Genomic DNA, 23,762 nt, shown 5'->3' with positions numbered 1-23,762 from the left:
TTTTCTCCTTGCCCCCGACTCTCTCCACTTACCCCAGGCCCCCTGCCACACACTAGCCCCCAACCACACACAGCCTCTCTGCTCCCCCCACCCCACCTCTTTTCCTCCTTGCCCCCGACTCTCTCCACTTACCCCAGGCCCCCTGCCACACACTAGCCCCCAACCACACACAGCCTCTCTGCTCCCCCCACCCCACCTCTTTTCCTCCTTGCCCCCGACTCTCTCCACTTACCCCAGGCCCCCTGCCACACACTAGCCCCCAACCACACACACCCTCTCTGCTCCACCCACCCCACCTCTTTTTCTCCTTGCCCCCGACTCTCTCCACTTACCCCAGGCCCCCTGCCACACACTAGCCCCCAACCACACACAGCCTCTCTGCTCCCCCCACCCCACCTCTTTTCCTCCTTGCCCCCGACTCTCTCCACTTACCCCAGGCCCCCTGCCACACACTAGCCCCAACCACACACACCCTCTCTGCTCCCCCCACCCCACCTCTTTTTCTCCTTGCCCCCGACTCTCTCCACTTACCCCAGGCCCCCTGCCACACACTAGCCCCAACCACACACACCCTCTCTGCTCCCCCCACCCCACCTCTTTTCCTCCTTGCCCCCGACTCTCTCCACTTACCCCAGGCCCCCTGCCACACACTAGCCCCCAACCACACACACCCTCTCTGCTCCCCCCACCTCTTTGGACCGCTGCTACTGCTGTGTCCTCCCCCCACACCTGAATCCCCCCTCCCTGCTGCGCTGCGCTTCTCCTCTCTCCTCTTTCTCTCTATCATCTCTCTTTCTCCTCTCTCTCTCTTTCTTTTCTCTCTCTCTCCTCTCTTTCTCTTTGTCCCTGCCCCCCCTCTCTTTTCTCTCTCTCTTAGTCTTTTCTCTCTCTGCTCCCCTTCACTTTCCACCTCCTCTCCCACAGCTGCAGCCGCACACAGTAGCCTACCCACCTGGCGGCTGCCATCGGTTTTTTTTTTTTCTTTTTATAGTTTTTGGTTGATTTTGTCTCTGCTTGGGGGTGAGTTGAGCGACACAAATAGTGTTGTCTCCTCACTTCTGCCCCTCCATCGTTGTTGAACTACCCCGGTTGCCTGTGTGCCTCGTGCGGCCGCCCTGCTGTGTCTCAGCCCAGGGTGGCTGGCTGGCGGCGGCGAATCCGTGACCAGCAGTGAGTGGCAGGAGAAGGACCGGAAGAAGAGGGGTTAGTGCGTGTGCGATTGTGCACCTTTTGTTGCCCCTTTCTCTCCCTAGCTGGCGGTTTTAAATAGGGACACCCCTATTCTGAAATGCATTTGGGTGTGGGGAGGAGGGAGGGAACCTTGGAGAGGAGATGTACTGTTGTAAAACTTGTGTCTTCATGCCCATGCCCAGTAAAGAAATTGCTGCTGTGTGTTGCGTTGCATTGCATGCGTCTTGCAGGTGGTTTTTGAACAGGTGCCTTCCAGAGTGCTTCCTTGCCTCTGGGGCAGTCTGAGTGGGGTCCAGGGTTCTGATGCGATGCTGCCACTACATGCTGGGCCCATGCCATGCCAGAGTGCTTCCTTGCCTCTGGGGCAGTCTGAGTGGGGTCCTGGCTGGGCTCTGATGCTGCCACTACATGCTGGGCCAATACACACGTATGATGATGATCATGATGTTCAATCCATGAGGCTGCCATCAAGTGTTTGCTGCTGCTTGCTTGCCATGGCATTGGGCAGGCAGAGTCACAGAGTGGGTGGGTTCAACCTCTGTGTTGGTGTGACTGGGTTCTGGTTTTGGTTGTGTGCAATTTAGAGTCACTAAATAGGCTGCATTGAGTTTGATGCTCCCCCCACAGGAGCATTACTTGAGAACCACCCCCCAGAACCCACACTTTGTGTTCCAGTTCACTAAATAAGGGTTTCCTCCTTTGATCTGCAGGTTCCCAAGCGTTGACTGCATCCCTCCCCCACCCCCGGTAGGTGCTGTGCCCTCCCCCCATCCACTCTCCCCCCCAAAAAAAGCTAAAAACTTGCCACCCACACCACAACTACTCCACCCAACTGCCCGTGCCACCCTCCCACACCGGGGTTCCACCCTTTAACCCCCTATTTTTCTAAAAAAAAACCCTCCCAGACCCATCTCCCCAATTGGCTTGGTGGTTGACTCCCAAATTCAAAAAGGACACCCTCCCCCTCACTTCGATTGGCTTCCCCCCCCATATCAAAAAGTCTTCCTTTCCCCCCAATTGGCTTCCTTTTTTGAAAACAAACTTCCCCCCCGCCGCCTCCAAATCAGCTGCCTTTTTTTTGGCCCCTAAGCCCCTCCAAATTATTTTTTTGACCCTGTCTGGCCTTCCTCCTAAAGTCTCCCTCCTTCTGACCTAGCAGCATGTCTGAGCGCCGTGTGGCGGGCAGGGCTCGCTCAAGGCTGGCAGGCAGAGGTGGGAGAGGCCAGGTGCGGGGTGCGCCTGCGGCACGGGGAGGGAGAGGACGCGGGGAGCCTGAGGACACCCCAGTTCTCCCCATTGGAGAATTCTTTGCTCCGGCCCCATCTTTGGTGCGCAGGATTCAGTTCCCCACGCCTGCTGCCGCCAATCGCGGCAGAGGCAGAGGCACCGTTAGGGCTGTGGCGGGTCCCTCCTCGCCGGCGGCACCAGGTGCTGCTGAGCTACCGCCAGTTGTTGAGGTGGAGGAGACTGTGGAGTTGGAAGAGCAGGTAGAGGGCGGTGAGGACCGTGCGGCTGGCAGCGATGCAGCCAGGTTCTCCCTCCCTCTGGGGCCCCTTCCCCCTATCCTTTCGCCGCTCAGTGGGGCCCCCCCTCGTGAAGCCCGACACTCTGGTGGGGAGTGGTCTGGCGAGGTGGTGGAGGAGAGGCCTGCCTCTCTGATGCCAGTTGAGCCGGGCCCTTCCTCCACTGTGGAGGGCGGAAGGGGCGGGTTGGGTGGCAGCAGTGGGCAGGCAGCGGCGGCCGCCCCCCCCCCCTAGGACTGCAGCCACCCTGCGAGAAACGGCCTAGGACGGCGCCCAGGGCGCAGGAGGCCAAGGGCAGTGGTGCATGGGTGCATTTTGAGGTCCCTCAAGATGCCCCATTCCACGCCCGCTGTGTCCACTGCAGGATGCTTGTCAGCCGTGGAAGGGACCCTGCGCACCTGGGTACGACGCCTATGTGGAGACACCTAGAGCGTCACCACCCAGGTCTCAGGGGACAGGCTGGCAGCGCTAGTGCGCCTTGTGCATCTGCCACTAGGGCGGGCAGCGGCAGTGTGCCAGCCAGCAGGCAGGCTACACTGCCCGTCCAGCGGTGGACGCAGTCCTCGGGCAGCCAGCGTATTGTTCGCGTGGACCATCATCACCTCACCCGCCTCATAGGGGAGATGATTTCCACCGATGACCAGCCGTTTCAGGTGGTCGAGAACAACGGCTTCCGCCGTATTCTCCAATACCTGGCTCCCGAATACGTCATCCCCTCAAGGACGACGTTCAGCCGGAACGTGGTCCCCTCCCTGTACCGCCGGTGCAGGGAGCTCGTGTCGGCCGAGCTGCGTGCAGCTCCGGCCGGGACAAGCGTGCATTTCACGACTGACCTCTGGACCAGTGTCAGTGGGATGCACGCTTCTTTCCTGGCCCTCACTGCCCACTGGTGGGGACCGGAGAGTGAGGGGACCTCCGCGGGCGATGCTTCCGGGTCCGGCGCGGCTCCCGATGCACTACGGCACAGGTGGGCCGTCCTGCACGTGGAGACGATGGACACGAGGCACACCGCGGAGGAGGTGGCGGCCGTACTCGACCGCCAGATAGAGGAGTGGATTGGCGGGTGTCCACACCTCTCCCGCGGCTTCATTGTCACCGACAATGGAGCCAACGTTACCGCCGCTGTCGAGACAGTCATGGACTGTGTGAACATACGGTGTATGGCACACACGCTCCATCTGACCGTCAGGGACGCCCTTGGCCTTAAGGAGCTGAGGGCGTCCCAGGAGAAGGGGGCCCGCCCCATCGCAGGTGCTGTTGCTGCCACGGCCACGCTTGTGGATAAGTCCCGCAAGCTGGCCGCCCACTTCCACCGCAGCGAGAAGTCCAGGAGACTGCTTCGCCAGAAGCAGGATGACCTTGGCCTTCCTCGCCATCTCATCCCTACGGATGTGGAGACGCGGTGGAACTCCACCTTCCTCCTGTTCCAGCGCCTGTTGGAGCAGGAGAGAGCCCTTGTCGCCCTGGCGAGGGACGAGTCCTTGGATGTCTGCGACTTCTCGAACGCAGAGTGGAAGCAGATGTCCGAGGCGGTGTCGGCACTCGAGCCCTTCCAGCTTGCCACGAAGGGCTTGTGTGGCGACACCACTCCCTTGAGCCAGGCGCTGCCCACAGCTGTTGGTCTCGAGAAGCTGATGGGTGGACTCCATATCTCTCTGACCACGCCAGAGGGTCGTGCTCTGGCTGGGAGGCTGAGGTCTGGGGTTGACAAGCGGCTCGTTGATGTGCTGGGAGACAGGGAGGAGTATGTCCTCGCTTGTCTCTGTCACCCAGCCCTCAAGGGCAATGCCGTGAGTGCCGACGACTTGCCCAGGTGGAAGGGCATCCTGGTCGAGAAGGTTAGGGAGGAGGAGGCCGCTAGGGCCCGCAGAGACCAGGGTGTTGGTAGTGGTGCGGGGGCAGCCCTCGCGGCCCAACCCGCACCCAGCAGCAGCATGGGCGGCCAGCCGGCGTCAGCTTCCCCTTCCCCTCCCTCTTCCCAGTCCAGCAGCGCGGCATCCCAGGCGGCGCCATCGCAGCAGCCATTTGCTACCGACTCGAGATCCGCCCAGTGGTTTCAGCGGTTCTGCTATGGCGCCATGCCTGGTATGCGGGAGGCTCGACCTGCCAGGCCCCCCTCCAGTGCTGAGCAATGCGTTGCGCAGTACTTGGAGGAGCCTGTGGAGGGAGACGGCGTGGACTGCGCACAGTTCTGGGCGAGCCGCCGCCAAGTCTGGCCGGACCTGGCGGTGGTGGCTGTGCGCCTCCTCTCCTGCCCCCCAACCAGTGTCCAGAGCGAGCGGGTGTTTTCACGTGCCGGGGACGTGGTGACACCCTCTCGCTCCCTCTTGGACCCTGGTCTGGTGGAGCAGCTGGTCTTCCTTAAGGTGAACCTCCCCCTGTTGGGCTACCCCAAGCTGCAGTTTGAGACGGGCGAGTGATTACCGTGGGTTGCCCCATGGTTGGTCACCTGCCTGGCTCGAACTCTGTGCTTATCCCTACCCTCCCCCCTTCCACCTCTAGCTGAGCTGACGTGACAGATGCTGAGCCGTGCCAGCCAGTCGCAGCGTGTAGTGTGCCCACACAGAGATGCAGTTGTAGTAGTAGTTGTAGTGCTGCGACTGGCCAGATGTTTACAATGCCCACGCCCACCTAAAAAGAAACCCAATGCTGACCAGCACAGGCCCTTTATCTATCCACCTGTCAGCATTTGGGGACCTGGCGTGGGCACGGCACACCCCCCCAAAGTAGCACAGCCCACGGAGTACTAGACTTAGCGGCAGCGGCGGGTATACGTTCAAAAATGCAGTGTAGATATGTAAATACTGTATGTAAATAAACATGTAAATAATTTTTTCTTTAAAAACCCCATGTCAAAATCAAGCCTCAAAATTATGCAAAAGAAAGAAAAAAAGGTGACAAAGGGAGAACAAAATGATGAATGCCAAATGAATTGATTTTATTGAAAATGTCACCAGAAATCATGTGTGGGGGGCTTGGTTTACATGGAGAAGATGATTGGGTGATTTTTTGAAATGAAACGAATGAATTATTATCATCTTATGTTCATCTTGATTGTGGTCACTGTTGATGTTGGCTGATGGCAAAAAACCCAAAACCATCAGAATAGCAATGAACTGGCTGCCAACACAACATATTGATTGATAACTGTGCAGGGGGGGAATTGGGTCTGTGTGTGTGTGTGTGGTGCAGGCTCAGTCTGTCTCTTCCTGTTGTGTGTCTGTCTGTCTGTCTGTCTGTCTGTGTGAATGGATGCCTAGCACTGTCTCTGTGTGTGGATGCTTTCTGTGTGTAGTGTGGTGTGTGTCTGTCTACATGTTTTTTTTCCTCCCCCCCATGCCTCCCTCCATCCTTCCCCTCTCATCCTCTCCCCTTCCTCTTCACCACCTTCCATCCTCCCTCCCTTCCAGCCCACCACCGCCTCACCTGCCCCCAACCCCGGTCTGGCAGATGATGAGAGTCTGGTCTCTCCCACCGAAGCACACACGTGAGCACGTGTGTGCACAAATATGTGGCTGACCAACTCTGAGCCGGACCCTCCCCCCTTCAATCCCCTCTACATCCCTCTCCCCCTCCCCTTTCCTCCCCCCTGCCTCCCAGCCTCCCTCCCTGCCTCCCTCCCCCCTCCTAGCTAGCAGCGCACACATACACACACAAAACACCTGTGGTGGCAAACACCACCAGCACACATGCACTCACACTGGTGCCACCACCTCTGCCTTGGGCCTCTGTGTCCTTGAGCAGATATGTGGTGGTGGACCAGAGAAGCATTTCTTTCCAGCAAGGCAAAAGGCATGCACTCACTGCACACACACACACACACACACGAAGAGGTGAAGACGAGAAGAGGCAACTTCTAGAACCAGCAGCAGCAGGTGAGTGTCGTGTAATTGTGTTGCTTCCCAAGGCCACTGCCCATGCTCAATGCTCAGTCTGCTGAAACTAAAGAACTAGCTACAATCACCCTTCCTCACATGCAGCTCAGCTCAGCTCAGCTCAGCTGCACAGCACACTGACTAACTAGACACTACAGCTGGTGGTAGAAAAAACAGAAGTCTAGATTCTAGAAGATGTCCTGGTGGATTTTAAACTTTCAAATCTGTGCTAGGATTGCCTCGCCCGCCTCCTCCTCCTCCTCCTCCTCCTCCTGCCTGTAATTGTGCCCTCTCCCCTTGCAGTTGCGCCGTCGTGATGGGTTGGTGATGTGCGTGCGCCGTCTACTTGTTAGCTCTCTCCTCCTCATGTTGGCTGGGCTTGCCAGGCACTGGCTGGCAGCAGCTGTTGGCTGTGTGCTAGGCTCAGGCTGTGGCGCGCGTGACTGGACTGGGAATGTTATTGTAGCGGCAACACTGGTTGTGGTGGTAGCAGTAGTAGCTGTTGTTGTTGCTGGGCTGGTGGCTGCTGGCCTGTGCTGACTCTGCGCACTTGGTCTGGTCTGGTCTGGTCATTGGGATGCAGATGTAGGGTGTGTGTGCATCATCCATGGGGAGCATCAGAGCAGAGCAGAGCAGGTTGGCTGGCTTCTGTCTGTCGGGCCTAGTCAGTGGCAGGCACTGAGTGAGGCGGTGGTTCCTTTGGGCATCACGTCACCCATCATGCAGAGCGGCAGGTCTGCTGCTCTGCTGCTCCGCCTCCTGCTTCTTCTCTGTGTGTGCTGCTCTTGTGCTTAGTGTGCTGCTCCGCTGCTGCTGCTGTGCTGGCAGGCAGCACAGCAGTGGCCTTTTTGTTAGATCAGAGAGTGGGTGTTGTCTCTCTGAGTGTCCTCCTCTTACTTGCTTGGATAGGAGTGGTGGTAGTAGGTAGGCATTAAGATGGACTGACTAGGTGTTACGTGTTAGGGCGCCCAGAGAGAGGGGCCAAAAAGATGGGGTGGCAATTGTTGGGTTGCTCCTAGTATTATTGGTGAATTTCTGAAGAAATTTTTTTTTCCCATTGGCTAGAATGGGGGTTCGGGGCTGCCCCAGACCCGCCTCTGTGGGGTGGCAGCACCGCCAAAGTGGGTCCGGGGCCATGGCAAAAATGCCCTCAGTCCCTCCCAGCAATCCCCGTAGAGATAGGAGTGATGGTTCTGTTGTTTTTCTGAGGTGTTCTGAGTGAGTGTGGATTCTGTGATAGCAAATGAGAGTGGATTCATGGTGTCTCATTGGAAATCTCATAAGCTATCATAGAATCTACACTCAGAATACCTCAGAAAAACAACAGAACCATCACTCCTATCTCTACGGGGATTGCTGGGAGGGACTGAGGGCATTTTTGCCATGGCCCCGGACCCACTTTGGGGGTGCTGCCACCCCACAGAGGTGGGTCTGGGGCAGCCCCGAACCCCCATTCTAGCCAATGGGAAAAAAAATTTTCTTCAGAAATTCACCAATAATACTAGGAGCCACCAATTGCCTTGGGATTTTTGGGGTGGAGGACACCCATGGGTGGCTACCACCCACCCCAGCTTTTTTGCCCCTAAGGGCTCCACATTGTGAGTTATGGGCAAAAATTTATTTTTTGAAAAAAATTTGTAAAAAATCAGAGGAAGGTCCAATCGACTTGAAATTTGGGTGGCAGGTAGAACACAATGTCCCCTTCAAAACCAGCCACTTTTTGTGATCCGAACCGGTTCGGTTCGGATCCGAACCGGTTCAAAACCGAACCGGACCGGGGGGGTGGTCTGGCAAAACCAAAACCGAACCACCCCGGTCCGGTCCGGACCCGGTTCGGACCCGAACCGAACCGGGAGAACCGGTTTTATGCACATCCCTATCTCCCATGACTTTTAACATCTACATACATGAAACCACTGCAGGGGTCATCTGGAGTGCAGTTTCATTAGTATGCTGATGATACCCAACCTAGTCATCAGAGCCAGCTGGAGCAGTGAACTCGCTAAGCATGTGCCTGAAATCAGTGAGCTGGACCAAACCAGACCTGGGTAAATAAATGTAAACTCAGTCCAGGTAATCTAGATGATAATGTTAGGGATTCAGTAAATCATCTGGCTGGGGGAATGCTTGTTCTGGACCATATCACACTCTCCCTGAAGGATCAGATTCATAGTTTGGTGGTGCTTCTGGACTCTGCTTTGCTAGAACTATAAACACTACCTGGAGCTACCCAAAGTGCCTTTTTACAGGTTCTGCAGGTTCACCAGCTATATTGCCCATTATAGAAACAGGTAGGCTTAGCCACCATCATGCATGCCTTGATAATTTCAAGTATATGCTATTATAATGCACTCTATGTGGGGCTGAAGACAATAGCTGGTGAATAGCTTTGAAGGCAATCTAAAAAATTCAGATGGTTAAAATGCTGTCACTTGGCTTTTGACAGCTTTGGGGTGACAGAGGCGTTTTGTACCTATTCTCTAACGGTGTTACTGGTAGCCAGACCATTTCTGGGCCTGAATCAGGATGTGGTTTTAATCTATAAAGCCGTTAATGGTCTGGGACCAGAGGTCTGGTCCCCCTGCCAAATGCAGTCCCCAAGTCATATATGGTGACCTAACAAGAACAAAAATAGCGCCACTTTTTGCTGCCTACTTGGAACTGAAAAAGCAAGTGATTTGTCAAATACCTTGAGGCCAACTATGAGGCGGTTTGACCCTTGACCATTTCACATGGATTTAAGAGAAAAGCACCCCTCCTCTGTGTTAAAACTGTGCAAGTTTGTCATTGCACCAACACCTGTTTCAATATGAATCAGAACTTCAAATAGTAGCAACAATCTAAAGAAGCCATGATTGCACCGACTGATGTGGGGCAGGGAGAATGGACATGTCACTGGGATTTTCTTTGACGTTTCCCCATAGCAGCTCCAAGAACCAAAAAGACAAGCTGCTTTTGAAACAGAACCATGGTTTTCATCTTTGGCTGTCTCTCTAGCCCTCTTCAGACAATATGCTGTATGTTAACTCTTCATTGCTAAAGGAGCAAAAAGGCACCTTTTCAAGTGGTGAGCAGAGGGGAGAGCAACTGTTCCTATCCAAGCCCAACACAGCATCCCTCCAGTGGTGGTTGTTGGTGTCTACCTTATGTTTCTTTTTAGATTGTGAGCCCTCTGGGGACAGGGAACCCTCTTATTTATTATTTATGTTTCTGTGTAGACTGTTTTGAGAACTTCCATTGAAAAGTGTTCATAGTAGCAGCCATGTCTATACACATCAGTCTTCGTAGTAGCAGTCATAGGTGTCTATACACATTTACATGTTTTTTCTGTGAATGTGTGCATTTTGAAAATGAACCTGCATACAGCCTCCTCAAATACAGAGTACAGTAAATATGTATTACTGTATGTGTGTTGAACATAATATGCAAGTAACTGTACACATGTTCAGGCCTGTGCATGTGCACACAGGTTGTACATGCATTGAATATAACATGGAAATAGGGCTTCTGTTGGCAGGAAAAAATTACAAGAGAAACGACATCAATTAACCCAATGTATGCCAAGCTCCAGGCAGGGTGTGACAATGACTGGTAATGGCTAGCCCAGGGCACATTTAAAGAAAGCTATTGTGCTTCCTTGACCACATCAGGCTAGTGATATGGAGGTAACAGGGTAGTAGGTGTCCTCTCCTTCTCCACCCCCCCCACAGGATGCACCCAGTGGTTCAAGCCTCTGGCAGCAAACACACCACTGGGTAATTGCATGAAGCAACCTTCTGCTTCTTGGCAGACACGTATACTGAATCGTCCAGGCTGGCAGTCTGTATTCCCTAGCATGGTATAGCCACTGCCTCTATGGTGCCCCAAACAGCATCTCTGTATTGGATTCATCCTCCTCTTGTGAATTGCTCTGGTTCCAGGTGTGGATTGGGAATCTAGTTGTCTTTCTAGAGAGCAGATACATGTACAACTCTTTGCTAAGCTCAGAGAGGTGTCCTATGATTTGAAAATAGAAGAGCAGCTATCGTTTAAAGCTGATGTTGAGGTCTGTGTTTTTCAAGCATACTGTGGTTTTCAGACTCTGTTCTGGGGAACTCTGGGCTTCCTCAGAAGTTTATCAGGAAGTTGTGCAATGAGAAGATCTCTAGAGGCAGACAAGCTTTTCTGAAAGATTGCTAGCTCACACTGATCTTTCCATGCAATGTAGAAAATGTTGAGTGTATTTTAGTTTACACAAGGCAACTGATGAGGCCAGTTCCTTTATGATGACCATAATGTGGGGCCTAGTAGACTCTCTGCTATGTTCAAGGATTCTTTGTCCAATGAGGTAGAAAGTGGGAAAACCACTGCAATATGCACTCTGACCTCCTGCTTTATCAAGCTGAATCCTTGTGAGAAAACATACCAGATGGCCCAAATTGCTTTGCTTTAAATCAGGCCTGCTCAACTTAGGCCCCCCAGCTGTTTCTGGACTACAGCTCCCATAATCCTCAGGCACAGTGACCAATAGCCAGGGATTATGAGAGTTATAGGCCAGCATCTGCAGGAGGGCTGAAGTTGAGCAGCCCTGCTTTTAAATCATGTGCCATGGATGTCAGCCCAAGAGGCTTGTCCACAAGTATTACACAAACATGACTGCTACAAGTTCTATCTAACTGGATGGTATAATGAGTACACCTTCAACTGGTTAAGTATTTACCAAGGTCACCATACATGTTCTCATTCAAGAATTTTCAGTGCAAAGAGAGCACTTACAGGTGCGGAGCAAATACCCCCCAAATCCCCAAATATACATTTTCCCATAAGTCTACTCAGGGCTGGTTGCAGGCACTGCCCCCCATCCCCCACTTTTCTTTTAACAATATATTTAGTGGTTCTCCTTCAATGCATGATCCCAACCAGTCAGGGAGCACAGAGTGAGAGTGATGATGACACAACACTATGGACTAGTCACAGAGCCCTTTCTCATGAGCAGTGAGAAAGGGCAAGAGGGCTTGTGGGGAGGAAGCCTTAAAAAGCTTAACCCCCCCCCCAAGACAACAGAGGGCTCCCTCTTGGGTGGGTGGAGCAACCACCCAGATAATTACTGGCTGCTGCCAGTAGCTCGGAAGGTTGGAGTGCCAGGACGCATCACACACACTCCCGGAGCTCCCATAATGCACCACGTGAGTGTGTGGTGCATTATGGGGATCCCCCCTCCCCGAAGCTGGCCAGGAGCCCCCAAATCTGCCAGACTTGGCTGCAAGCAGCCAGGGCTGGCAGACCACAAAAACAGGGTTAGGAGAGCACTCTCCTAACCTCGTTTTAGAGGGCAGCCATGGAGGCAGATTTGCCACCGAGGCACCACCGGGATTGGGCCTGATCCCGGTGGTACAAATGCACAGGCAAAACCTGGCGGGGCTTCCTTAGCCCAGTTTTGCCTGCGTGTGTGAATAGCTTCACAAACTGACAATATCCCAGTGCAAATTCAGAATGAGGACTGCAAGCATTGCCCTCACTCTGAATGGGCAAACACTTTTGGACCTAATTGGCTCCTACTTTTAAAAAAAGCCCCCCAAAGAGGAGCACTTTTGACAAAGTGTGACGCTTTTGTAAACAGTGCCTGCCTGTTTCAGCTCTGGCCTAAACTATATACAGGATTATTCCTAAGTTAAATACAAGACAGGGTTGCCAGGTCAAGATGCTGAAAGGGCTAATATACCTTTAAGAATTGCACAGAAGGGGAAACTCTGCCAGGAACAACTTATTCCATCACAGCTGTACTACGGTGGGGAAAACTGCACCTGGCAAAATTCTTCATTTTATGCAACTCTAAAAGGTGAAAAGGCATAGCTGCCCACAAATCCTTATTTTCCAGTTCATGTGAATGGGAAAATAAGGACATGTTGGCAGGTATGAAAGTATCAGACCTGCCAATGCTATAAAGGGAAGAATAACATCTTAATTTGTGCAGCATTCTGCATAATTGCCAAAAGAACCTACATAAAGAGGTCTTTGGCTTTAATAAAATGCTTTGTCTCGCTCTTGAGAAAAGATGGCAGAAATTCCATAGCCAAATTAAAATGGATTTTTCTAACAATCTTATTGCTATTTCAAACCACAGTTTCCCAGTGCTGCCAAGCAACACAGCTCAAACCTACTATATTATATTTCTCAAATTTCTTTTTGAAAACTCCTTTACTATCTAAAAGACCAGCAAGAGAAAAACCATCAAATAGCTTAACTTTGCGGGGGGGATAGATTTCACTTACAACTAATAAATAACCTTCCATGAATCAGAACAAAAAACTGTCACTCCATTAGGTTTATAATGTGTACTATAGATATCTCAGCAGCAGCTTTTCACAAACTCACTCTTCTGCTGGTGCAAACTAACTTTCCCATCAGTTTAAGCTTCCTTTGGGGAAACTTGAAAGGAAGATAACATCTTCCTGAGATCCATACAATTGCTTTCTTATAATGAAGACTAGGTTATTTCTGGATGAGGTGAATTTACTGAAATCACACACACACACACACTCTATCTATACACACAGAGAAGCTAGCAATAAATTTACCTCTGCCAGAAATCTAGCTTGATTTAGGGTTGTTCCATTAGATGGTTTTCTAGTATAGAATTAACATTTAGTGCACCCACCACCCCAAAGATATAAATATTGCTTTTCTCAAGCATCAGAAACAAGTGGGGCAATGCTATGGTTATATAAGCACCATGGAGTGTTTATACTCCCTCTCTAATTGTCAACCCCCTGTGATCCTAAAATTAATTAGAAAAGCAGCATGGTGTGCACACAACATTATTCTATAAGCAGTATCCTGAGGTTTCATTCTTCACAGACAAAAACTCCTGTCAAAATACATTTTGGGGCTTTTTAGGTGCCACAGAACTGTTTCTTCACCGTTACTTTAAACAAACAAAAGATTGTGTGGTACAACCTTCTGAACTCCACCACCTTAGACTGCGGGGACGTGTCCATGTTTGAATGTGTGTGTCCTTGCAAAAAACATCCCTGCATTTTAGGGCTGTGCAAATATCAAAATATCACATCCAATTCTGATCCAGTTCCAGAGATAATTGTATTGTTCCTCTGATACAAATGGCAGTCTGGACTGAATTGGTCTGATGCATTGTCCCATGGGAAATAACAGTACTTTATGAGGCGATTCACATGATGGAGGAAAACCAGGCTAAGGGAGCCCAGCCTCGTTTTCCTTCATTGTGACATCCCTACGCAGCAGGCAAGTCCGCCAAAGTAGCCCTGATCATGAGCAGATCTTCCATGAGGCAGTTCTCACAAGCAGCAAAGACCAGGCTAGGGCAGCTAAGCCTAGGCTTGGCTGCCTGTGGGAATATATATGATGTCCCCCAACTTTTCCAGGCCACAGAACTTATAATAATTTAACATTTTACACCAGTCACCCCCCACGTCCCACAATTCACTAAGAATGTGAGTTCTTAGTCAAGAAAAAGTGGCATTTCAAACCTCACACTAATGAGGATCCATACTTCAACATCTCATTTCTCAGCATTTCAACTGAAAGGATACACTGCAACTGACTGGAAGGCAATCATCACAGGACTGGGACTGGTCAAGTGCTTCCTACAGGCACTGCATCTTTTGCTTAGTTTCTTGTCAACTGCACACACTTCTTGAATACACACAATACCAACATCGTCTATCCAAGCCAAAATACAGATGACAGTGGTTCCCTTTGTGAATATGGTTGCATCGTTGCATCTCTGGGGGTATTGCTGGCGTGTTGTGTCTCATAGTGCTTAGACAGGGCAACTTCTTGCTCAGGAGAGCTTTTGCTAGCTATACACTGGGGGAAAGGTTATCCCCCACCACAATCCTCTGAAGGCAAGTTCTGATAAACACGGTCCTGCACATACCCTGTTTCCCCGAAAGTAAGACCTACCCCAAAAGTAAGACCTAGCAGTAATTTCTGATGTACCGCTAATTGCCCTAGTGCATTTTTGGGGGCTAAAATTAATATAAGACACTGTCTTATTTTCGGGGAAACACGGTACAATATCAGGGCCTAGACAATACACCTGCACTGAGATCACTGGGGATGTGCAGATGTGCTTTTTGTCACATCCGTTAATCACAAGAGGGATGCTCATCTGCATCACTCCTCTACACATACTCCAACAAGGTTTTGGAGGACATTTGCCTGAAATAGCCCCAATTGTTTTTCTGTGGCTGTACACATTGCTGCACAACTTGCAGGCCTATTTGTCTTTGTTGCAGTCCTCCAGCTTGTTACTCAAGGTAAACATCTCCTGTCAGTGGATAGGATGTTTCTGCATCACAGCACCGCTGTATTTTCAAACTGTACTTCTTTGGTTTGCTTGGCATGTATTGCCAGAAGGGCAGTGGCAGATTAACCTTTTTGCCACCCACAGGCAACAAGGATGTGCTGCCCCACTCTGTACGACTCCCTACATGAAAAACCAATGTATATATACATGCAGGCCATTGGCCCATTGCCAAAATGAAATTAAGGGCCAGCCCAGCACTGCCTCACCTCCAGTGCCCCCACCCTGCCCCCGGCAGGCTGGTGGCAGTACAAGCTGGGCAGCAGGAGCAGGCCTGATCTAGGCCAGGGCTCCAGCTGGCCTGGTTGCCTTGCTTGTCCGGTCATCTTCCCTCTTGCCTCTTTCCCTTTGCCTCACCTCACCCTCGCTCCTGCTCTCCACATGCACTTCCTGGTTCCCTTATGGTGCGGCGGCAGCGTGCCAGAGCCTGGGGAGGGAGAAGCCTGCAGGAAAGCCTGTCCTCCCGCCACACGCTGCTACCTCCTAGTTGGCCCCCTCAGCTCTTCCCATGCTGGGGGTTCACTTCCCGCCCGCGGGAAAGAAGCTAAGAGAGCACAGCCCTTTTCAGACTTGTAGCCCCTGGCCCTGGCTTCTTTGCAGGCTTGATCTTATTCCTTCTGGTGCATGCGCCACTCGCAACAGCCGATCTATTCAGTGTTGGGCCATTTGCCTCTCTTCTCCCTTCCTTTCCACTCCAGGCAGCCCTCAGTCTCTCGACCCAGCGACCCTCTGCAGGCTCTGCTTGGGAAGGGAAGGGATCCTGGGGTTTTCCCAGCTTGCTTTCCATCCTGTCCCTCTCTCACACGCTACCTGTGGCCCATCTTTTGCACCTGGCCCCAACGCTGCCTGCCTCACAAGATACATAAATTTGCCGCCATAGGCAAATGCTTACTTTGCCTGTGTGGTAATCCTCCCTTGCAGAAGGAACAGCACTTGGAAACCTAACATCTGCTCATCAACTGTTATGTCAGACCCCAGAATGTAGCACTCCTGCAGCTGCTGCACAAACTCTAATGGCTGCCAGCTTGGCAATCACTCCTCTCCTGTTATGTGGCTTTATCATCAAACCTTAATTTACTTGTGATGTCCTCAGATCATCTCAGCTGCATTGTGGCACAGAAGTAGGAAGGCCCAGAATGTGCTGCCCACAGTTCCTGCAGCACTTCATGACTGGCAGGAAATATACTAGCCAGGCCAAGCAGGCCAAGATATGCTTTCAGTTCTGTGAAGTCAAGATGCTTCCATTGGAACATACCAAGATGGCGCCTACTGAATCAGACTGTTGGTCCATCTAGAGCCGCACTGTCTACTCTGACTAGCAGTGGCTCTCCAGGGCTCCAGGCAGTATTTTGATTCCTCCCTCAGGGTTCATGATGGTCCTGCCCCCCTCCCTCTCAGATTGCAGGGGAGAAAGTTGCTCCACCCACTGCCTCCTCCTGCTGGTCTAAACTCTTCTTAGTCTGGCCTCTCACCAGATGACCCAGAGCCCACCTCAGCACTGATCACCTCATCACTTACCTGTGCATTCCTAACTGCCTTTATTTCACTTACACATCTCTTCAAAAGACTCTCACTTCCGAAATAATGTATGTGAAGTCAGTGGTTAACATAACACAGAAGGGTACTCAAGAAGACTGCACAATCTTAAAGGTATACAGTCCTACACAGGGAGAGAAACAAAACTGCACGGACAGTACACAAGAGTAAGCTGCTTATTTCCTTATGCAAGCTTACTCTTGCATAACATCATCATTTGTGCAATTTGTGTATACACACTGTTACTAGGCTGACATACCCTTGTATAGTATGTCAGTCGCTGGAAGTGCTTTACTCTAATTTGAGAATTATATACTGGAAGTACAAAGTACTCTAAAATGTGAAGATTGTCCAGTTTAGAACCTAAACTAAATCCAATGCATTTGAGTTTATAATATTTAGCACTGCAGAAACAGCGAGTTAACTTACTGGACTCTTAATTCACTGTTTCTATTCGGGCATGCAACATACAAACACCCAACTTACAAACGGCCCATTATTGCAAGCAAAGCTCTGTAACGTATTAAATAAATGAAGTCCACAACTTACAAATGCCAGCCACAAATACAGACAAGTCTCCCCCACAGGAACCATAGGAGTTCCGAGTTATGAACATCCAACTTAAAAACGAACTTTGGGAACACAACCCATTTGTAAGCTGGGGATTCCCTGTAGTGCCAAGTATTATGGTGTCTCTGCCACGACTTAAGACTACAATAATGGAATCTGTTTTACAACCCAATCCTATACATGTTTGCTGAAAGTAAGTCCATTTATTTTGCTTGGAAAGGCTCCCAGTGTTGCCTTTCTGCTGCTCTGTCAGGGAGGGGCCACATGCACAGTCTTGGGTCCCATCTCTGGCACCTCCAGCCAAAACTATCCAAGGAAGCAGGAAAAGACCTCTGCATGAGACCCAGGAGAGAACCTGCCAGTCAGAGTAGTAAACAATTCAATGCTACATGCACTAGCATGAATAAGTGTAAGGCAGTGTCATATGTTCAATGTTATTTACTTCCTGCAACATATGCATAGGGTTCCAGTTTTAAATTACCTCCAAGATCTGTAATCTCACATACTACACAGATGAGCTGTGAAGGAGTTCTTGCTAAACGAGAAGCCTATTTTTTTTCTCAGTTGCTAAAAACTCAATAACCCACCAACTGTCACTTTAATGATACAGAACACAATTATTACCAGTTGGTTCATTTTATTATACCCATTCTTGTTTAAAAAATAACAGGAGCTTTAGGGAAGTCTGCTAGCAAATAAACATTTACTGGTCAAAATACAAGAGCCTTCGTTTGAGGGATGCATTTTTGCCATCAGGGAGTTTAGCTGTTACTTCACATTCAAGCAAATAAGTGTAGACAAATATACTTCTACAATTCTGCTGATGTTCATAATGTCTTCCCCATATAAACAGCCCTATATAAATAAGTACAGGAACATAGCTTAATATGAAAGTATTCTGTCCAGATACAGCATATATGAAAATCTGTATAGCACTAGTAAATGAATAAAAAACTAAATGATTCGTGTAAAATGTTTATACACTTTATATACACACTAAGTCACAAATTCAATTTAAAACCACCTCCATTCATAACTTTTATGATAGACTTAGTAAGCTACAGTACAAGATTCATTTCTAAAAAAAAGGAAAAGAAAAAAACTAGCTAGAGCTAATTTAAGCATTTACTGGAAACTGGCTTGTATACAAAATTGTAGAAAACATAGTTTGGAGAGAATTACTGAACACAAACTAGAAAAAGACTGTCATTGACTCTCAGGGATGACATTTTAAATATTTAATTGCAATCAATAACCTCTCACTTGCGACTAAAATATGTACAATGGAATTATTTTAGAATAAGGCATAGGACAACCAGGGTTCAGTCTCTCTTCTGCCCACTGGCTTTCCATTGCTAGCTTATTGCTTATCCTTATTTGAAAGTGCGCTCTTGCTCTCTCTCTTTCTCACATGCTTCCTTGGGAAAAAAATGTCATTTTACAATTACCTCTAAAAGTGCAAAAACATTTGATGCTCTTATATGGATAAGAGTTGCTTCAATATCTGGATAAACTCAATTGATTTTACAAAGCTTTAGGAGAACACCAAGTGAATATTTTAAGCCGCACATTTGGCTAAAAGGGAAACTTTCTCCCCTGCCCACTCTTGATAATCCCAGCAGGCAAGCACTAGAGTTCAAAATGACCTCAGTCAAGTAAGAAATTATATTATTTGAAGCAACAGCTCTAGAAAAAAAAAAACTAATGAAGAAATTCTTTGGTTAGCAAATAAGCAATCATAACTCTGAATCCAACAACCAAGGCTTTAGTTTGTAAGAAACTGGCTTTGTGTAAGTGAATTAATTTTTTATGTGCACCACTTCAAGAATCACCAAATCACTGGGTCATATAAAAAGTATCCTTTGGGGTATAACTTTGAACTGGACCATACTTTATTTAGAAAAAAAGAGGAAGTGTAATGTGCTTTTGTGTTTAGATCTCCAGCTGCTTAATGATAAAATAAAATAAAAACCTTGTTTCAAAAGGGGGAAAAAAAATCTTGTGCTTCCCTGTTACTGTGCCACAAACAGCTATGGCTGTTTCGAATGGAAAAGATGCCAGTCAAAATGCCCCCAATACATTAGGACTAATATTGATACAAGAGGAGCAACTCCCACTGAAAACAATGAGAATTGCTCCTGTTATAACAAAACCAAACTTATCCTTGTAAATTTGGAGAGAAAGCCTAAATCAGAAAGTCCACAGTATGCATTTACTGGCATGGCCTAACCATAGCTGCCACCTTTTTGCCCATGGGGTAAAAAAGAAGAAAAAATACATCTTCAAAGCAGCACTCAAGTTAGCCTCTAAAAGGCTAAACAAGAAAAATGCAGAAGAGCTGCAAAGAGCACAACAGTATTGCCAATTGGTGGCATCAAGTCAATATCCAAGACTGTCTCAGGAAGCAGACACCCCACCTCCATCTTTAGCCAGCCTGGCATTCATTGAGGGTATTTCAACAATAAGCAATGGGTTGTTGATATATACATATAAGCATTAGTATATGGGAATTTTCATTAAGGGCTCTTTACTGTTGTCCCGCATGAGAATTACAGTTTACAAATGTTCTGTTTTCAAAGAGCTGTTGCTTTACATTTCTGAAGAGACTGTTCTTGTAAGGAGGTTCCAACTGTTCAAGTAGTTTAATAATCCAGAAGTACTTGCTTTGATTGCTGTCCTTTGACACCAGCTTCACTGACCCACCTCATATTGAATTCTGTTCAGGGGATTGTAAGAGGGAGGTTTTAGAAAACAGTGGAGAAGGCAGAGGGAATCAGATTATGCAGAGGAGGTCCCTGAACACACTTCTGGGCATTCCTGCTAAAAAGGAAACATACATGGGGAGGAGAGCACCTGTCATATAGAGTTGTTCTATTCCATCGACTGCATCCAATTTAGGAGCACGGTAGGCAGCACTGGAAAAAGCAAGGTTCTCCATCTCATCACCAGCTTGTGAACTTGCAAGACAGTTCTTTCTCTCTTCCCTCTTTCTACCCCGGCAAGACAACAGCCTTTCCTGGGGATCAGAAAGGATGGCAGGAGACAGATCCCTTACCATTATGCAGATCCCTTACCACTTAGCACATAACAGATCCCTTACCACTATGCAGAATGTGGGAAAGACTGGGAAATAGAGGAGATTGTGGGAAAGACTGGGTGTGTGTGAGCACACACACAGCATCTTGTAAGGGGAAGGGGTACTTAGATATGTGAACTTCCAGAGGAATACAACTGGCAAGATATACCATAAGGTTCACCATATTTTTCAGGGCAATCCCAGGGCCTTGCAAGTGAATGAGAGCACTGCTTGGGAAAACAGCAGAAACAAGTTTCCGCTACATGTGAAAGCAGTATGCAAGTGAGAACTATGTGGAGAATAGCACACATATGTGAAGCTAATGGCCTTCTCTCTGGAGATAGGGAGGAACATGAGGGCAGTGCATCAAGCAAAATTGGCATGGGGGGAGGGAGATTGTGTGTGCACGAAGGAGGTGTGGCATGATGCTGGGCATTCAGTGCACAAGATGGAGCAACAAAATGAGCTACACTAGGCCCATGTTGTGTGCCAGGTGATCTTTGGAAAGTACTACCTGCAGAGAGGACAATGGGTAGGAGGACGAACCTTGTACCAACCCTTCACAAAATTCTGAATGCCTCTTGGGAGTGGTGGCAATTTGGAGTAAGGGGGTGTTTATTTAAATGAGGGAATCTCTTGCAATTTTATGTATAGAAGGCATTCTTTGGACCAGGTAACAAAGGGCCACCACAGGACAAATGTGTGGAGCGGATAAGAGGGAGCACTCAATATTTGCAGGGTAAGGGCAGGGCTGTCAAGTCAAGGCACAGGGAGGGTTTGCACACGGAAGGGAGAACACCACCTGGTGCCCATGACACTATGACAACGAAAGAAATAATCCACATTAGGTAGGGGTTGCCCCTTATATGCAGCTCTTAAACGTGAAGGAACCCTAACGTTGCCACCATTTTGCATAGCAAAGGCTCCCTCTGTGCCTTCAACAGCTGCTGTGCTCTGCTAAAATTCAACTGGAGCAGCTTTTTCAGCCCTATCGCCTGTACCAGGGAAAGCGGCCCCTCTTCAGCACCTGTCTCTCAAGCAGCTATTAGAGGCACAAATGCCTTTTAAGCAGAAATGGTGGCAGGCCTCAGGAGCGCCCTGGACTAGGTCAGGTCCTCGCCCGTCCTAGGCTGGGGGATGCGCGTGTCCATGGGGGGGTCGCAGGCCCGCTCCTCCGGCCGTGCTTGTCCCTCACTCCCTGCAGAAGACGTACTCGGTGTAGCTGGTCCAGATCTTGTCGTCAGCGGGGCCGCCCTGCTCGGCGGCGAAGGCGCAAGTGCCGGTGGACGAGCAGGCGGCCATGCGGAAGCCGGCTTCGCTGAGCCGGTCGAAGGCCTGCTCGAGGAAGTTGAACTTGAGGTAGTAGCGGGCCGTGTAGCGCTCAGGCGGGCGGTCCGGGTCGCGGCTCTCGTTGAGCGTCTCGCCGAAGACCTCCTTGGCCAGCGCCGTCTTGCCGCACACCGTGATGCGCGCCACGCGGCGGAACTTGGCGTCCGCCTGCGCTTCCCGCCCAATGGTGTAGGAGCCGCGGTAGCCGATAGTGATGTAGCCCGAGCGCCGGCCGGCCACCACGCCGCTGGCGTCCAGGGAGAGCGAGGGCGCCAGCAGCGGGGGCCCCGACGGGCTGCGGCTGGACGTGGGCGACGCCGACAGAGCCGGGCCGCCGCCGCCGGCTTCGGGGAGCTCCGCCTCCAGGTAGCCTAGCCCCGTCGGGGGCTCGTCGGCGCACACGGAGGCGTCGCGCAGGAGCCCGGAGAAACGCGCCGTAGCGGCTGCGGTGCTCGAGGCCGCTAGGCGGCGCACTAGGTCTGGCAGCTGGAAGTACTCGGCTTCCTTCTGCAGACGGCTCCGCTCCGGGAAGCGCTCGGGCAGCACGAGCTCCTGGTCGCGCAGGTAGTCCAGGATGTAGCGGAAGAGGAAGCCGTCGCGGTCCAAGAAGAAGCGGCCCTTGGAGTCGCGGGGCAGCTCGGCGGCCTCCTGCTGCGAGAACATGCGCCACAGCAGCGAGCCGCGCACCGAGAGCACCGTGCCTCGGCGCGTCACGTACACCTGCCCGCCGACGTTCAGCTCCACGATCTCCGGGAAAGCCTCGCCGCCGCCGCCGCCGCCGGGTGTCGACGCTGCTCCCTCCTGCTGCTGCGGCTGCGATCGCGCCCCGCCTCGCGAGGCGCTGTTGGCCCCGCCGCCACCCCCGTTGGGGAGCCCCCTCGCGCTGTCCGCTAAGGCCATGCCGCTGCTGCCGGAGCGAGGCTTTCCACTCCCGCCGCGCCCTCTTCTCCAGGCGAGGACGATCCCGTCCCTTCTGCGCTCGCTCGGTGCCTGCCTTCTCCTCTCTCACTCGAGCTGCCCCCTACCTCGAAAGCGCAGCTTCTGCTGCGGGTCCCCCCAGGTTGAGTTGGCTTCCTCTTAGCGGCGCGTCTTCTCCAGCTTCTTCCCTGGTAACCGTCGGCGCCGGGGTCTCTCTCGCCTTTGCTCTCCCCGCACCCGGGGTGGTGGAGCGCTCCTATCCCCTGGTCTCCCGGCTACGAGGCGCTGGCAGCCCGCACGCCTGTGTTTATGTAGAGCCGCTGCAACCTCGCTCGCAGGAGGTGTGGGGGGGGAGGGAGGCAAGCAGACGGTGCTGAGAGAGAGAGCACTGGCATGGGGTGGGGGCCAGGGGGTGGGTTGACATTGACGTTAGGCGCTTCCTTCCCCAATTGCAAGGGAGACCGACCGCAGAGCTCCCACCCCTTTTCTGGCTGCCTTTTTTCCTTTTCTGCACTGAGTGAGAGCGAGCGAGAGGAAACCAAACTCTTGCCCAACCCGCTGCCCACCACCAGAGAGGCGGCAAGCCGTTGCTCTACCACACGCAGGCCATGCAGGCTCTCCCTTCTTGACCCGCACGGGAGAGGCGCGTTGCCGTCGCCTTGCAACACGGTATGGGATGATGGCGTTTGCAGCATATGTCTACTCTGGAGCAGCTCCATTGACACCCGCGGCACTTGCAGCAGAGTGACTCGAGTCAGGACGGCGCGAGTCCTTTGAAGGTGGTACGCCTAGCCACACACAATGGGGGGAGTGAGCCCCGTTGAACTTAATGGGACTTCCCAGAGCACAGACTTGGGCTGCACAGTATCTTGGGAAGAGCCAAAGCAAAGAGATGGCAGCTAGTGCCAGGGGTATAGGTAGAATTGAGCGGATGGGTTCAAAGAACGCTCCCCCACAGCTCCAACCCTTCCTAGTTTTTCTCATTATCTCCCTCACTCCGAGGGGTGAACACAGCCCCCTCTCCCCTAGCTACGCCCTGGCTAGTGCTGATGTCTTTGCTTACTCTGAACTAATCCCATTGAAGTGAATGGGTGTGGGACAAGGAATTGTGCATGTGAATTGCAAATACAACTGCCTGCACTATCAGTGTTTAAAAAAATTTCATTATTAATATTTTATTTTATTGTTATACTTTTAAAAAATGAAATCACCAGTACTAGAGCGAGTGCCTGGTGTGAGAATGGATTTGACACACTGCTGCACATCAGCTCAAGGTACTGGTACCTTGAAATGCATAGCTGTGGACTAGATTGATTGGAGTCAGTTAAATTCTGTGGGCTACCAAAAGAGTGAGGGGAAGGGACATTTCAGGGACTGCAACAGTTGAAAGAATCCTGGGTGATGCAAAAACCATCTATGGC

The 23,762-nt window shown here is 50.8% G+C and overlaps 1 protein-coding gene across 2 annotated transcripts; it reads right to left on the bottom strand.

Moving 5' to 3' along the window:
* Positions 1-17,635: 17,635 nt before the first annotated feature.
* Positions 17,636-22,899, bottom strand: KCTD12 (potassium channel tetramerization domain containing 12). Of its 2 annotated transcripts, XM_053310825.1 has the most exons (2): positions 21,308-22,899; positions 17,636-19,734 (listed from the first exon to the last, which is right to left on the bottom strand). In XM_053310825.1, the coding sequence occupies exons 1-2, from the start codon at positions 22,321-22,323 to the stop codon at positions 19,710-19,712; spliced, it is 1,041 nt and encodes a 346-aa protein (XP_053166800.1). In that variant the 5' UTR covers positions 22,324-22,899; the 3' UTR covers positions 17,636-19,709. The 2 variants fall into 2 exon arrangements, with proteins under 2 accessions (XP_053166800.1, XP_053166801.1); XM_053310826.1 differs by having other exon boundaries at positions 17,636-22,899.
* Positions 22,900-23,762: the final 863 nt, after the last annotated feature.

Source organism: Hemicordylus capensis, chromosome 3 (assembly GCF_027244095.1).
Source record: "Hemicordylus capensis ecotype Gifberg chromosome 3, rHemCap1.1.pri, whole genome shotgun sequence".
Classification (NCBI taxonomy): domain Eukaryota; kingdom Metazoa; phylum Chordata; class Lepidosauria; order Squamata; family Cordylidae; genus Hemicordylus; species Hemicordylus capensis.
Note: the sequence above shows the minus strand (reverse complement) of the source record. Positions and strands in the feature narration are given on the sequence as shown.

Excerpts from the sequence above, each read along its gene's own strand:
- KCTD12 (XM_053310825.1), bottom strand. The coding sequence starts at position 22,323 with ATGGCCTTAGCGGACAGCGCGAGGGGGCTCCCCAACGGGGGTGGCGGC. Across the intron at positions 19,735-21,307 it reads ATCTGGACCAGCTACACCGA|AATTCAATATGAGGTGGGTC; the intron begins GTACGTCTTCTG and ends TCCCCTGAACAG.